The 16,768-nt window shown below is 46.3% G+C and overlaps 1 protein-coding gene across 3 annotated transcripts in view; it reads left to right on the forward strand.

Moving 5' to 3' along the window:
* The window catches only part of LOC121275328 (EGF-containing fibulin-like extracellular matrix protein 1), a 188,301-nt gene extending 178,252 nt beyond the window's left edge, over nt 1-10,049 (forward strand). For all 3 annotated transcript variants that reach the window (XM_041182826.1, XM_041182827.1, XM_041182828.1), the window contains 2 exons: nt 5,672-5,864; nt 9,575-10,049. In XM_041182826.1, the coding sequence (XP_041038760.1) occupies nt 5,672-5,864; nt 9,575-9,736 (355 nt within the window). In that variant the 3' untranslated portion in view covers nt 9,737-10,049. The remainder of the gene's footprint in view (nt 1-5,671; nt 5,865-9,574) is intronic.
* Nucleotides 10,050-16,768: the final 6,719 nt, after the last annotated feature.

Below are 16,768 nucleotides of genomic sequence, written 5' to 3' on the forward strand. Positions count from 1 at the left end.
TACTCTAGAGTCTGCATGCTTCCCCTCACCTTCATGCAAATCAAATCCATCCACCCCCTTCTCAGCAACGTTTTACATCCCACAGGCAGGTGCACATGGGCCCAACCCGATTGAGCGTAAAATAGCGTGCAATGACATTGGGACAGCATCGCGCCGTCACGTGATATTTTGGTCAGCAGACACGAGCGAGTGCCAGAGCTGCGCCCACCATTAATTAAGAGGCCACTTAAGGTCATTAAAAAGTCAATTGACCCTGATTTCTCATCCATGGGCGGGACAAAATGGGTGATCAACATTGCCAGTGTCAGTAGTAGGAAGCTTAGTACATAGTTTGCTGCTGGTGACTTATTGGTACTTGGCAGCTTCATCTATGTTTGGGGCTTCATTGTTAGCACTTCCAGGCTTCATTTCAGGACTTATTGGTACCTCCAAGGCTCCCAGTGGATTCAGACCGCCTGGACCCTTCCAGATATCAGACAGCCTTCCGTTACCCTGGTAATGGGGATTGTGGTCTCCACTGGTGGCACCTCCTCTGAGGAGGAAGAGAGGGGCAGGAGGCCAGGTGTCCCAATGCAGCTTCCAGGGAAGGGACCTGTGGGAGGAGAAGCCCAGGCACTAGGGGTGCAGGGCCAGCAGGAAGTCCAAGGCAGAAGGGGCCACAGAAGACACTGCTATCCTGCTGCCAGGGTTTACAGGCAGCGATGCAGCTACCTCAATATGTCTGAGATGCACTGCCAAAGGAGGCTCCACCTCTCAAGGGGGAGAGTCACCTCCATTTATCAGACAATTGGACCTGAGATCAGCTCTGACTGTGTGGGTGGACACCCCATGCCAGTGGCTCTGAAGCTCACCGCGGCCCTCAATTTCTATGCCTCTGACTCTTTCCAGGGGTCAGTAGGGGATCTGTGTGGAGTCTTCCAATCAGTTGTCCACAGTTACATCAAGCTGGTGACAGAAGCTCTGTTCAGGCAGGTTATGACCTTTATTCTTTACCATATGGATGAGGCCAGCCAGGTTGAGCGAGGCAGAAGCTTTGCAGTGATTGCTGGGTTCCCCCGCGTCCAGGATGCAATTGACTGCACACATGTGGCCATCAAGGCACCAGCGGGTCAGCTGGGTTTCTTCGTCAATAGGAAAGGATTCTACTCCATGAACATGTAGATAGTGTGTGACCACAGGATGCAGATTCTGTAAGTCTGTGCAAGGTACCCAGGCAGCTCCCATGACGCTTACACCCTGAGACACTCCCAGGTGCCGAGGCTCTTCAGTGCTCCAGCCCGACTGGATGGATGGCTGCTGGGTGACAAGGGCTATCTGTTGAAGAGATGGCTCATGATGCCTCTCCGCCACCCAAGAACAAAGAACAGAGGCAAAGCAGCTTTATATTAGGAGTCATGCCTCCACAAGGGCGGTGATAGAGAGCACCATAGGTCTTCTCAATAGGTCTTCTCAAGATGCACTGGACCATTCTGGGGGTGCACTACAATACCCTCCAGAGTGGGGGTCACTAATAGTAGTTGCATGCTGTCTCTCCACAATCTGGCACTGGCAAGGGGGGATCCACTGGAGGAAGAGGATGCTGACACAGATGCACAGGCCACAGGTGATTAGTCCAGTCGTGAGTCCGAAGAGGAGAAAGGTGAGGAGAATGCTTGGGGCGCAGAGCCAGATCTCAGTAACCTCCAGGGAGGCAGGGACACCAGGGACGCCTTGATCCAACACTCCTTCAGCTAGGCTACCAAAGGTCAGCTTGAACCACATGCCAGGGCTGCCACCTCCATCCCAGATGTCTGAAATGAGCCTTACGTTTGCACCTAAAGTCCACTCAATGCCTATGCAATAAAGTATCAAGCCACTCACATCCAGCATTAGACACTGACCCTGCACTAGAAAGAAAAAATGTGAAGCATACTCAGTCCGACAGAACCAAAGCAAATTTAATGCCAGCGTCACATTGAAATACTTATGACATTACAATTACTGGTGTTGATGTCCACACCACCAGACATAAAAACCAAACATAAATGAACAGAAAATCACCCATGAACTGTCCCTCTTGTGCTCACGGCACCTTAAATTTATATTTGCGAGTGCTGCGTCTTGGTGTACCAACATTGGAGGCAGCCTGCTGACCCTGGTGTCTTGTTGGCTTGATGACCTTGGCAGTAAAGCCTGTGCTGGCCCCACCTGGGAGGGAGCAGCCAGTGCTACAGCTGGCATATCCCCAGTCATCACAGCCTCATCAGATGCGACAGTCACTGGCAGAGGGGCGGAGGAGCTGCTGCCCTCATCCGGAACGCCCTGAGAGGAGCTGGCAGTGATGACATGCAGCTCGTGCATCAATGTGAGGTCGCTTTGGACCTCCTTGGTCACCATGGTTAGACTGGCACCTAGCTGGGATACTGGGTGCCTCATCTATTTCCCACACTGGCACTGACCACCTGAGGTCATTGCCTGTGTGAGGGCTTGCAGGTCTGAGCGCAACTCCAGGAACCCCTGATTCTGTCCCTGGAGCTGCCTCTCCATGAGAGTCTCAATGGAGGAGGCAGTGTGCTCGCACATGGTGGTCAATGGAGTGCTCACGCTCCGCTTGGACTCCTCCACAACGGAGACCATGGCACTCACACCCTCTTGGATCTCCACCAGATCCTCCCACAGATCTCACTGGACATCCAGCATCTGTCACCTAATGGATGACTCCAGAGGCTCATCATCTGCCTTCAACTGAGCATTGTCCTGGTCCCCAGCAGGCCTCCGACTGCCATGTCCTGGGAACTCTCTGACTCCACCTGCACCTCAAGCGAGTGTGAAGTGCTGTCACCAATGTGCACTGACATTTTAGCCACCAAACTAATCCCACTGAGATGTGGGTATCTATGCTGAAGCCTGGTTCAGAGAGCGGGTTTGACGCGGGTGCAAGTGAAGCCCGGTGGTCCATGGCATCAGGGGTGGCCTTTCGGGGTCCAGAGAGCGAGTGCCTGCTGGTGAACCTAAAATGGAGAATAAGGGCATGTCATTAGTTAAAGTCATCACACAGTCACTGTGCATGCCAAGCACCCTGGTGAAACAGCGGAGATCTGCATCATGGTGCCATCATCTTTCAATGATCAACGGGGACTCCAGGTTCGATGCACCCACCAATAAAGAGACTACGCTAGAATGGTTGCACAATCTGAAACTCTCACCCCTGTGCAATGCACTCTTACCTTCGTCTGGCACCCCCACCTCTCCAGTTGCACAGGGAGCGTGCCAGCTCTCGAGCTGCAGGGCATGCTGCTCAAACTTGGTGAGCAGCAACAGGTTGGGTGGGTCTCTGCCCATACATGCCCTCTCTGATTGGTTATGGCTCGTCTTCTCCTGAAAGGACAGAGGAGCATTTATTAGTGCACTGTCTACCTGCAGCGCCTTTGCAGCCTGGCCAACACCTCTCAGGGTACATTTGAGTCCTCAAGCCGCAAGGCACTCAGCCCAAGCAACCAGGGCTCACCCCCTTGGCCAGCTCCAACATCATTGACAAAGTTGGCATTCAGACTCTAACACCCCTGAGATCCATGGGGGGGATGGCCACACCTTAACACTGACCCATGCCAACACGGTACTCATCCTTCCCGAGCCCAGTATGTCATTGAACTGCTTCCAGCACTGTACCCATGTGTGCCGCACCACGTCATGGCTGCTCACCAGCACTGCCACCTCCTCCCATGCCCTCTTGGTGAGGTGTGGTGACCTCCTTCTCCCATCTGTGGGGACAAGGGTGTCCCCTCTGGCAGCCACCACCTCCAGCAGGACAGCGAGGCACTCATTTGAAAAGTGGGGGCCGAGTGCCCCCCCCCCCCCCCCCCCCCCCCCCCCCCGACCTGCCCTCCTTCCTGGCATCTCCATTCACACTCAACTCCATCAAGACAACTCAGAACAGACATCCTCCATGGTATCCTTTCTGGCCATTTTTAAACCAGCCACTAGGTCACCACTGGACCCGGCAGCCATCAGGCCCCCACCCCCGCTCAGCCATTCCTGACCAGTGAAGAGCTGCGTTTCATGCTGGGCGGGCCTTAATTAGCCCGTCAGCGTGAAATCACATTCAGAGAGCTATCGCGGGCAGCAGGCCGTTTCCCGGCTGCTCCCAGTCCCACCAACCACACCCGCCCACCCACCTCAAAATTCTGCCTTCTGTGTCTGCACTCCACTGTTCCCTGTTGGGCTCCAGTTTTCCCATCTCCAATCTTACCCCCTGCCTGCCATCGTCCCACCCCAAACCCCCTTCACCCTCATGTCTCTGTCATTTCCCCCTGCCGGTCGCCATGCTGGTCTCTGTTTTCGAGGGCAGCCCAGCCTGAGACTCACAGCACACAGTGCTGTCCTGCTGGAGTAGCACGGCAACCACAGTGAGCTGCCCAGCTCACTAGCCGAGGCAACCACAGTTAGCAGCCCCACCATACACCCCATACAGGTGAGGCTAACACTGGCATGACGAAGGGCAAAGAACCAGGGCAGCGCTGTTTCAGGTCGGCTTTGAATGTTGCACTCACCCTGAAGTCATGAGTGGTGAGGGTGGACAGCTGCACGCCACTCGTATCCAGTCATTATTTAGACCAGTCTAATTTCCTGCTGGTGTGGCACATAATTGGGAGGGGATCGTGATTTCAGCGAGTTGGGTTTTTTGAGTATTCATGACATGCTATTGCACGCAAATGGCATTCTCGACATGGATCAGCAGGAAAGCCGAGCTGCTGTCACCCCACCATGAAAGTGTCGAGAGGAAAGTTCCGACTTGTTTTTCTGCTGGCAGGAATCTGACTTTTGACTCCGAATTTTCTGCTTGCCATGCCAGTGTAACAAACACTGCTGGCGGGAATGGAAAATTCCACCCACAGGGTGACAAGTCAGAGCTAGTGGTGGGGTCCAAAGTCATGGTGGTGTGATAATGTGATAATATTTTCAAATGGTACCACCGAGGAGCACCTTTTAGATGAGAAATGGAAGAGGGCCAAGGTTAGATCCTTGGGGTACTTCTGAAGTAAGAGTGTGAGAGTGAAAAGAGAATTCATTGCAGGGGACTCTCTGGCTACCATTAGGTATTTAGAATGGAATCAAAGAATCAGAATCACCTAACTAGACAAAGGAGGGGAGATACTGGAGCAGAATGGTATGTTCAACTGTGTTGAAAGCTGCAGAAACGTCAAGAAGGATAAGAGGGATGGATTATCATGATCAATCACAAAAAATGATATTTGTGACTTTAAGGAGAGCTGTTTCTGTACTGCAGCCAAGTTGGAGAGATTCAAACATGGAAATGTGGAAAAGCTGGACATGAATTTGGGGAGTGACAACATATTCAAAGGGTGGGATTTTCTGGCCCTGCCCCGCTGCCGGGATCGTCCACTGAAATTCAATGGACTTTTGGCTGGCCCTCCGCATCCCCCACGATGGAGCCTGCCATAGCGGAGCTGGAAAATCTCAGCCAAAGTCTTTGGACAGTAAAGGGAAGTTGGGATGGACTGTAGCTTGTAGTACAGATATTTGATTTCTTTAATATATACATTTTAGGGCATACTGAACTGCACCAAAACCTAATCCTACAATATGTAACAATTAATCCTATGGCATAATTCGTAGAAAACTGTAGGAGATGCTGGGCTTTTAATGGGCTTTGTTTTGTTTTTTTATTCAGTCGCTGTGTCTGTCCAGCAGCAAATGCAGCTTGTCATGATCAGCCTTATTCCTATGTGTATAAGTACATGAATGTTCGATCAGATAGATCTGTCCCCTCTGATATCTTCCAAATTCAAGCAACAAGTGTTTACCCCAATACCTTCAACACCTTCCAAATCATCTCTGGGAATGAAGGCGAATTCTATCTGAGGGTGAGTAATAATTTAGTTTGTCTATCAACTATTTTATTGATTTTAAAGAAAGAGGTGGGCTCCAAAAATATGCATAATGGCTGAAATGCTCCCTGTGGGATTCTCCACCATTTGATTTTTAATGGATTGCATCCTGCCACTAGAGTGTTTCTACATGCTGAAGAGGCCAGAAGGTAACACCAATCTCTGCTTGGTCCCTGGGTTGAAAGTGGTGTGGTAGGTTGCGGGTTTGCATCTCCCTAGAAAGAATTATTTGTTGCGTCCTCACTCCCTCTTCCAGGGAGAAGAGTTTTAAAATTTATTAAAAATTCTGCCACTTTTTCTTAAGGGTTCCAGGTCACAATCCTATACTCCTGATCAAACTAGGTGTATCTTTGGCAGTGTTGCTTGGGGTCCCAGCTAAAGCCTTGGACACAGGAAGTTGCAGCCCCGTGCTTTCCTGTGCCAACTGCCATGTTTGGGGCTGGTGGAGGTTCCATCCAATGAAATACCATCATGAAAGGTTCAGTGCAACCTATGCCAAAAGAGCTGTGGATTTTTAGAGCCATGGCCATTATAGTTTTTAAACTAAATTGTTGATGAACACCATTTTTTCAATCACTTTACTCCCAAATGCAAAGGGTGCAAGTATTATTTGTATTTGTAGGCAGAAAGCTAAACGAATATTGTATTTTCTACGCACTCCCAGAATGATGTCAGCACCACAGCTTTCCACATTGATTCCACATAATGCCACTAGTTACCCTTGGCCATAACATACTTACATGCAACAATTGCGTTGTCTACATTTTATCTGTGTATCTGGATACAGCCCCGAAAACCCACAGGTGTACCACCAGTGATTATTCCTGGATCATGTTGACCAGTGCTGATGTCTGGCATTCTACTGCCTATGCCTTAAGGGTGAAACTCTTTGCCCACCTAACCTGCTCAGATGGAAATTCTGATGCCTTCCTGCCAATGGAAGCAAGGACCAATCTCTATCCCCATCCAGGTCTCCCCTGCTCTTCTGTGTAAAGGTGCCAATCCAAATATTCCTTTAAAAATAAGGCCACAGCCTTTCTTTGGGATGCATCCCATTTGCTCCAACTGGACCCTCTGGTTGAACCCACTTGAAGCCATGGCAAGACCTCCATGGTCCTGTCGTCATCAGTGGCTTTGTAAGAGATGGACAGAGCTTCTGTCCCTTAAATGGCATAAATTGTGTTTCAGGCTTTTTAAAATTGGTCACTGCCATATTCCTACTCCACAGGGTTACCACGGGAGTCTGGCAGAGTTCGTGAATAAATTGAAGCTCATCTATGTTTTAAAAGTGTCAGTTGAAAACTGCTGGTGTGCAAGCTTTCCCTTCACCAAGATTGTTTGGGACAAGAAATGTATTCACCATATGTCAATTTAATCTAGTATATACTCCACCCTTACTGTTGGCCCTCACTTCTCTCAGGGATTATACCAATCTTCCACCGTGCCTTTGGTAAGGAATCAATGGAACCCAGAGAAACTGCATAATCAATTGTTTTTAGCTGTTTTTTTTTATTTGTTCATGGGAATTGGGAATTGCTGGCAAAAAGAACATTTATAGCCCATCCCTAATTACACTTGAGAAGATGCTGAGCCGCCTCCTTGAATTGCTGCAGTCCCTGTGCTGTAAATATAGCCATAGATCTGTTAAGGAGGGAGTTCTATGATTCTGACTTTGCAATAGTGAAGGAATATTTCCAAGTCAGATTGATATGTGACTTACAGAGGAACCATTTCTCCAGGTGTTCTGTCGATCTCCCACCAGAGTTACCAACAGTTGATCAGAATAACCCCTGAGAAAATTCTGGGTCGTAGGGGTCGATTTTATTTTTTGGGCGACCATCCAGTGAAGCGTTCCATACCTGTGCCAAGAGGCGGCCATGGTTTTGAAGCACTGCGTTCATTTACATTAACCCAGCGAACTTTGGGGCATAAAATGGGTATTCTGATACAGCTTGCCAGATTAAGGTTCCCCAATACCAGACATCCCTGGCCACTAATAAGATACATGTGGCAAAGGGTAATGATCGTTGAGGGTGAGGAGCCCCAGGCAGTGACAGCCAGATTATTTTTGCGAGGCCTAGACGAAGAGTCCTTCTCCTCTAAGCCTCACAAAATTAATTCAAAACTTAACTAGCATGAGCTCTGTGCCTGCACCTCTCACGGAACTGGTCAGAATGCAAGTTGCACACTGCAGTAGTTCCAACTTAAGAAGGCAGTTGGCATCCTAGATTTTCTTATTAAAAAGCATTAAATACTGCATGGAATAGTTGGGCATTCAGGTTAGGAGGCCCAGGCGATTTTGACCTCTTCATCAGTATTAACAGATAGTAATGCGTGATTAACACACTGGTGAACCAATGATGGACTTACTATACCATGGAATGGTAGGACATAAGTTCTAATTCCCAGTCTCAGCCTTAACTTTGTGTGCAAGCATTTGACACAAGCACTGCACTTCACTGAAATAGAGGAGGGAGAAATAGGGGCAGAAATTTTTGCTTGGTGGGTGGGCGTGCGTCCGACCCACTCGAGTGTGAATTGACTCACACTGATGCCAGCCGAGCATGCCGACATCAACACACAGTCATGCGATAGTTCAGTCAGTGGGCCGGCACCAGCAGCGCACCCGCCAACAATCACAAGTTGGCATGCAGGCGAAAAGGCCAAATAGCCTTTGCATTTTTTTATAAACCTCATCCACAGGTGGGATGAGGTTTCCAAAAGCAAATAAAAATAAAAACTTTAATTTTTCATTCATAACATGTCCCTGCTCATGTGGCAAAGTCTCATGAGGGGACATGTTTTATTACATTTTTATTTTCTTTATTTTTTTATATCTCTTCATCTCCCTGAGGCAGCTCTGTGCCTCAGGGAGATTATGCAGCGTTCACTCGCACATGTGCAAAGTTTGCACTTGGCCTATTCGCCCTCCTCCCCACCACCACCCCGCCACACAGGCAGCGACCAGCGCTGCCGCTCACATATCATGCTGGACGAACCTTAATTGACCTGCCAGTGTGAAATCACGGTGCAGTATGAATCGCGGGCGGCGGTCAGCTTCCTGACCACCCCTGCCAAGCCTGCCCGCCAAGGGCAAAATTCTGCCCCAGGTAATTTGCTAAGATATAAGCATATAAATTCTGGCATCTTCATTAACCCAGAACTACAGCAATGTTGAACTGAGATGGGCATTCACATCAAAGGAGATTTCACAGGTTGAGTGTGCCACAGATTTCTGTGGTCCAAACTTACACCACTGTTGCTCTTTGGCTGGATTGGTCCCAATTCAAATAGTAATCAATCTCTCTTGAATTGAATGTCATTTGAATTCTGCTCAGTGGTATCCATTTATATCACTTCATGATACATATGCCTGCAGCCACAGTACATGCCACTGATCATTGCAGAGACATATCTAAAATGATTACCAGAGAGCCCAGAAACTCCTCACCCACCCTACCCCTATCCCCACCCCTATTCTGCCAGGCATGTGCCTAGAATGGGAAGGGATAGAAGTGCCCACTCTCACCTTCAGAACTGTGCAAGATAATCTGGTGGAGTGATGTTCTGCCCCATCCAGCCCTGCTATTTCAGGAACTGTTGCCTCAAAAAGGAAGTATTAAAGTATGCATATTTTTTAAAATCACTGCATTATTTGCTTATTTCACACTTTTATATTCCTGCAGCAAACAAGCAATGTGAGTGCAATGCTTGTCTTAGTGAAGCCTTTAACAGGACCAAAGGAGTACATTGTGGATCTGGAGATGTTAACAGTCAATGCCATAATGAACTACCGGACTGTGTCTGTGTTGCGGTTGACAATAGTAGTGGGACCTTATTCATTTTAGTTTTTGTGGCACTGATAAGAATAGCCAAAGTAAAGCATTGATTACCACAGCATTTAACATTCTGGTATGTTTATGTAATTTGCTTTATGATTCAATTTAACTTTCACTTCTTTATTTGTGTCTTTTTGTAAAAAGTGCCTTCAATAAAATAATGTGTAGAGATCAACTTACTGAAATAAATATACATTACAAATTAATATTTAAAGCTACATAAAGTTTTATCATGTTTGCTATCCAGCCCAAAATTAAATACCTAATATCATGATGTACAAAGTTGTTTTCTAATCAAATAAAATGTACTTCATATATTAAACTGTCGTCTTTGAAATATTTTTGCTACTGTGAATCCGAATCACAATATTATGAATATCATTTACCTCGCACATGAAAATTTCATAAGAAAGACTAATTTTGTAGCAAAGTGATTGCTTGCATTGACATTCACCTCTAAGTGTTAATGTTTTGATAGCTTGTCTTCAGTGAAATTCAGGTAGAAGTTTCAAGTATTTTGTTAATGATAATAGAATTTCTGTTAAGTCGTGCTGTTATTGTGCAATCTCTACAATGAATATTATTAAAAGTTATGAAGCATTATCATGAATATTAGGTTATTTGGCAATTGAATGCAATACTTGAAGCTTTGTTATATGTGCCCTGAAAATCCTCTGGGTCACTGCTCTAGTGCAGCTTTGGAAGATCAAGAATCCCACTCTGTCAGTGACCATTGCTACTGGACCCAGTGGAGTATCCAGATTCAAATGGGTCCACTAATTACAAAATTGCCAATGGGCTTCATCGGCAGTTGGGGCACATCATGGAAAATCACTAGGAGAAGTGGCACTAACAAGCCACTCCAGGGGAGGCCAGCAACAACAAATGTTTTTTTGTACTGTTGCCCATTGATTCCATATGAGATGTTCTGTATTCTTGAAGGTTCAACATTTTACAAGGGTGTCCAAACAGGGCACAGACCTGGATACCAAGGTAGGACTCACTTCCACTAAAATGGCCTAGATGCCCACACCTCCTCAGAGTCCAGATCACTAGGTGGAAAGGAGACAGAAGCCAAAGGAATTCCAGAGGGGGGGCTGTTCAGGACAGCCTCAACTTCCAAAAGAAATGGTCTTCAGATTCAGTTTTAGATTTACTCCATTTATCACCACAAATCCATCCCATGAAGTATAGCCCCATATATTTAACATCTCTTATTAGCCAGGATGCTAAGGTGGAATTACACCAGAGAATGATGGAAAATGGCCATAGAAAGGCTTACTGCCACATTCCTATCCTGACGAGGATCTTTTTCCCCTTGCCCTACCAGGATTGTGGCGTGCCACTATTTCTCCACTGACCACATCCAAAAGGCCCCAGGGTCAGTTTACCGCAGGTTTCCCTTGTGTTTGTTCCACTTACCAATACTTCCAAGGGCCACCATGGGGAAGGCAACAGATGGACCTGGCAGTTCACAACCTTGGGTTTTCCCAATTGAAGGTGAAGTTCTCCTCATGGCCTCCTCCCCATCCTTGAAACATTGCCATTGTAAAGACAATCCTGACCATTAATTCCCTGCATTCCTCTCTAAAAACTTAGACCCTAGTTTTCTTTATTCTTTTTCTAATGCTAAACATAATTTGATAAGCTTTAATTATAGCTGAGTGATCCAAACTATCTTAAGTATTTTGGCTGTGCTTCTGTGAGTTCTTCCTACTGCCAGTGGATCTTTTGGTGCATGCTGTGACTATAGTTGGACACAGTACTACTTGTGTGGTCTCACGAATGTTTTATAATGTGTCAGCATCAGGAAATGAGAACCTCACTAAAAGTTCTTGCAAAAAATTTGAGCATTGGAATAAACTGCTCAGGGAAACATAAATTCAGCTGAAAATTCCAAATTGATACAACATTCCTGCATAACCCAGTGGGAGATTACCGCGTCTTGGCAAGTTGTTGAAAAGCATTGTGACAAGGAAGCAATTGCATCAAAGAGAAGGAAAACTATCCCAATGGCAAATGTCCTGCATTTGTGAAACGAACACTGTAGAATAAACTGCCTTGAAAGGTGCTCAATTCCTGCAAATAAATTCATGGGGAATCTGAGAAAATCTGCCCCTGAAACTGAATCAGGCAGTGGGGGAATCATTTATTTGTCGTCTTCAAAGATGATTTTTAGCTCTGCAAGAGTATTTGCAAATTCATTGCTCCTTAGAGGCTTCTCTCAAAATAATTGAACCCCATTGCCCTACCATATGTTATTTTTTGGATTTGTTTAATTCAACGTCACAAACACTGGGCTGGATTTTACCAGCCTTTTGGGGACAGGCTGTGGGAGCTAGGAAGCATGGCATGATGGCACTGGAAAGCGGTGGGTAACATGCCCATCATCTTTCCACTGCCTTGCCATCCAGCCCTCCCACTCGGAGCCTGATGAGCCACTTTGGTGGCCAATTAAGGGCCTCTTCCCAACTCAGCTGCATTTTACCAGAGCTTAGGGGGCCCTCCACTGGGTGGGGAGACAGACAGGTAAACCCTGGCAGTCTGCTGGTAGGCTCAAGCTGGCCCTCCTGTGAGGGTAATCTGTGGCCCATGAATGGGCCCCCTGGTGGCAATGGCCCACCGCCCCCCCACAACAATACTCCCACATGTCCTTAACAACATCTCCCCCATCTCACCAGGGTGCCCCCAGACCCCACTTAACCGGTTGCTTCTCCCTGTACAGTAGTTAGGATCTGAATGCATTGTCTGAGAATGTGGTAGAGGCAGATTCAAAATTGGTTTTCAAAACTGAATTGGACAGTTATCTGAAGAGAAAAAAAAATTGCAGGGCTACAGGGAAAGGGCAGGGGAGTGGGACTAGCTGAGTAGGTCTTACAGAGAGCCAGAATGGATACAATGAACTGAATAGCATCCTTTTGTGCTGTAGTCAATCAATGATTGTATGATTCAATGAGTAAAGCTGAATAAGTCTAATGGCAAACATTCTGATTGAACCTTCAACGTACTAAAGTGACCAATATGTAGCCAAAGTAACACCAGCCTCAGTAGCAGGAAACAAAATGACCTCCTCATTGTGGAACTCGCATCAGGTAAACTTTGCACCAGGTTGTACCACCACTTGTAAAAGTAACAATTTGGGATGAGTTAGGGCATAAATTGGAATAAATGTGTTGGAGGATTGAGCCACACCCTGTTTATGCAACTCGCATGCTTCAGAGTGGGCTCCTCGAAGGCCTTAAAAGCGAATGTGACCTTTTTGGGAAATGTGGACTAGTTTGTGCACACATTGGAGGTATTTTTGACTTTGTGTGATAGTATATCCCTGATGTGAGTTCCACTTTGAGGAGGTCATTTCGTTTGCTGCTATTGAAAGCTGGTATGAGTTTGACTACATTATCAACCTCTTTAGTATTTTGGAGGTTCAGTCAGAATAGTTGCTGTGAACTTTACTCAGCTTTGCTCATGTGACTGCTTTACTGTAGGAATAGATTTCCCATTGGGAATCCCTCTATAATATGTAACAGGTGACAGAGTATCAGCTACCCTGTTTTGCATTGCTCTTGGTTCTTGTTTCCATTGAAGTCATGGAACAAGGGGCAAATATGTGGCAGGATGAAAGAAGTGGGGGTGGGGGAGTGGGATTTAGGGAGTCAGAAGGAAACACAGAGGCCAGGCACAGAGGCAAGATATAAAATCTTTGGATTAAAGAGGCAATAACAGCACTGCTCGAAGTAGGCAACCTGGTTGGTAAAAATGGCATCGGATCAAAGAAATGATGTACTCATAATGAAAATGTGAAGCAGGAAGGACAGGCTGTCTGGGCTCAGGGGCTTGTGGAGGGAGCTGGCTGTTGCAGCGAGTACCACTTCCTTGAATCCCAGAACTCTTTTGCTGTACAGGAAAAAGTTTTAGAACTTCACCAGAGTGGCCAAAATAAGCTAGATGAGGCAGAGGTAAAAATCGGACCTGACAACGGAATTGGAGGCTCAGAAATCAACTTCTTGTTCCTGAGACTGCAGGCTCAGATTTCTGGGGTACTGCTCTTAAAAAAAATGTTTAAAGTCACCTTGGAGAGCAGAGGCAGATGGCAAGGGTCCTGGTGAGATATAAGACCATTCTCATTGCTAATATTTGAGGATTCAGTACTTCTCACAATGCAATGTTTGCTGCTATTGAAAGCTGATATTACTTTGACTCACTATCAACCACTTTAGTATTTTGGAGGTTCAGTCAGAATATTTGCTGTGAACTTTACTTAGCTTTGCTCGTGGTACTGCTTTACTGTGGGAATGGATTTCCCATTGGGAATCCCTCTATAGTATGTAACAGGTGACAGAGCATCAGCTACCCTATTTTGCATTGCTCTTGGTTCTTGTTTCCATTGAAATCATGGAACAAGGGGCAAAGATGTGGCAGGATGAAAGAAGTGGGGGAGGAAACATCTGGAAACATCCGCATTCTTTCTCTCCTAACAGGAAATTTGCCAGACCAGTCAGTGTATCCATGGTCCATTAATCATCAAACCTTGGAGGATGTTTGAAGAGAACAGTGACAATTGTTTTTCTAGGAATCAGGGCACCACCTCTCAGGGTCATCAGGATATAACCAAATCTGTCAAGTCTGCCCTCCACTTATCAATAGACACTGAAGTCCAGGACTCACCACAAGTGGCATGTCTAGAATATGTTTTGGTGATGCCATCTTCTCACCTATCAACAGCTCATGTGACCTGTTTAGTCTTAGCCTTCAGATGGCTATTCACACAAATGCCAAATATCCACACACCTGCAATGGTGATGCAGACTCGTAAACCTTGAGACAAGGAGCACCTTGGTCCCAGAGATTGACAATGCTGTACTGGAAGAATCACACATTTCCCTGGATAACAGGTATCAGTTTGGCAGAGGACCAGGATAGCTTTAAGAATAGCACAGAGAGGGATTGTGAATAGCCACAGTGGTTTTAAGAAGCACTTTCTTAAACATATAAAAGTACTGTGGTAATTATTGTTTTATTTAGTGTGTAATATACCTTTAAGAATAATACTTGTTAAGGAAGATCACATGATCTTTAGTACCCCAATAGGGGAGCAGCGCTGGCTACCTCTCTAGTTAGTGGTGTAGAGATAGAGCTTGGAATGAAAGCACATGTGTAGTTGCTGCTGAGAACCTTTGTAAATAAACTAAAAGTTTCCAACCACAAAGTGTTTGCTGATCAACTCTATCAATAGTATCAACTCAGCCACCTGTCACAACAAGTAAATAGTAAACTGGCTTTGTGATAGGATATCAGTGTTCTGTTGCTTTTTGTGTATGATAAGTTGTTTAGAAGCTGATGAGAGACACAAGGTGAGAAATTGGAACAATTTGGATTATTTTTGGGCACTACAAAAAAACCCAGCATTCTAAAATGGTGCACACAATCCGTGCTTACACATATAAGGCAAATCTCGTTGGAGCCATATTGATACAGGCATTTGTGCACATGCAGTGACCATGCAGCAGAATTATACAGAGCAGGTAAATCATGACATTAGTCAGGGTGCAAAGCTAATTTGACACCAGCACTGCCATTTTGGAGCTCAATGTACCAGCTAATGTTTTCCCTTAACCTCACACAGCTGAACGTACATTCAGCAGCAGGAAGGATGCCACAGCCAGATAATGAAATAATTAGTTATTTGCTGGTTTATTTCTTTGGCTGTTGCTTCAACTCTCCAAGTGTTTGGTGTTTTCTATACTTGTTTAAAGTTTCAAAAGTCCACAGGGAGTGGTGTGGTAGGTGGTCAAGTAGCTTTTGCTGACTTTAAGGTTTCTACACAAACCAGCTGCTCCCAGACATGGGTGCACTATTCAGTATTCTCTTTGGAATACATCATGACTTGGAGAATTAACAGAAGGCACGCAACACACGACAAGTTTCTGGAAGAAGGACGAGGAGGAAAGGGAGAAAGGGTCTCTGCTGAAGGCCATATCCGCACAGGTGTTCAGAGAGCATTTCTCCTTCGTGAATCTCAGCAAGGAAAAATATTTGAGAGTTCTGCCCTTCAGTAAACAATATCCTCACTGAAATCTGCTGCCTGCTTCAGCCATGATGTCAGTCTCAGAGCAGGAAAAGGACCACATTGTCAGTGGCTGTGAAGGTGACCTTGGTGACAACTTCTATGTTTCTGACCGTCTAGGCTGGAGCTGGAGATATTTGCAACACCTCGCAATTGACATTCACTGTTTCATACGGGAGGTCATCGAGACTCTTTATTCAGCGAAAGCTGACAACATTTCATTCTCTCTTGCCAGAGAGCAGCAGTAGAGCAGTAGCTTTGCTAGGATTGCAGACTTCCTGATGATGCAGAGTACCACTGACTGCATGCACATAGCTTTATGGGCATCCCATGCCAACTCTGCTATATACCAGAACTGAAAGGGATTCCATGCTTTCCGCATCTAGTTGGTGTGTAATCATGGGCAGGAAAACATGCAGGGCAAATGCTTAGCATGCTGGCAGCAGTCATGACACCTTCATTCTGGTAATAGCCACAGTTTCTCCATCCTGTGGTAGCTCGCTGTTCTAGCTGCATTTTGGCCACCACAGTAAACCTAAGGGTGGCTATGGGCAACAAGAGGTAACAACTGACAATATGACTGATGTCTCTGGTGTGCGACACACACACATACACACACACATGAGTATGCAGCAGGCATGCAATGAAAGCCATGCTGCCACATGAAATGCGAAAGAGCAAACCATTAGCATGCTGAAACAGTTCTTTCCTGCCTGGACTGCTCAGAAGGAACCTTGCAGTACTTGGTAAAGCATGTGTCAAGATTTGTGGTGGTCTGCTGCATGCTACACATCCTTACCATCATGGGGAGACAGCGCTTGCCACCAATTATACAGTGAGCAGCTGAGGAGCAGGAGCTTGAGGAGGTGAAGGAGGAAAATAAGGAAGCAGAGGAAGAGGAAGGGAGAAGGTAACCTAGACAGCCCCTTTCTGGCTAGGCTGCCTGTGGAGAACTCATCTGATTGTGATAACAGTAA

This window comes from Carcharodon carcharias, chromosome 2 (genome assembly GCF_017639515.1).
Source record: "Carcharodon carcharias isolate sCarCar2 chromosome 2, sCarCar2.pri, whole genome shotgun sequence".
Taxonomy (NCBI): domain Eukaryota; kingdom Metazoa; phylum Chordata; class Chondrichthyes; order Lamniformes; family Lamnidae; genus Carcharodon; species Carcharodon carcharias.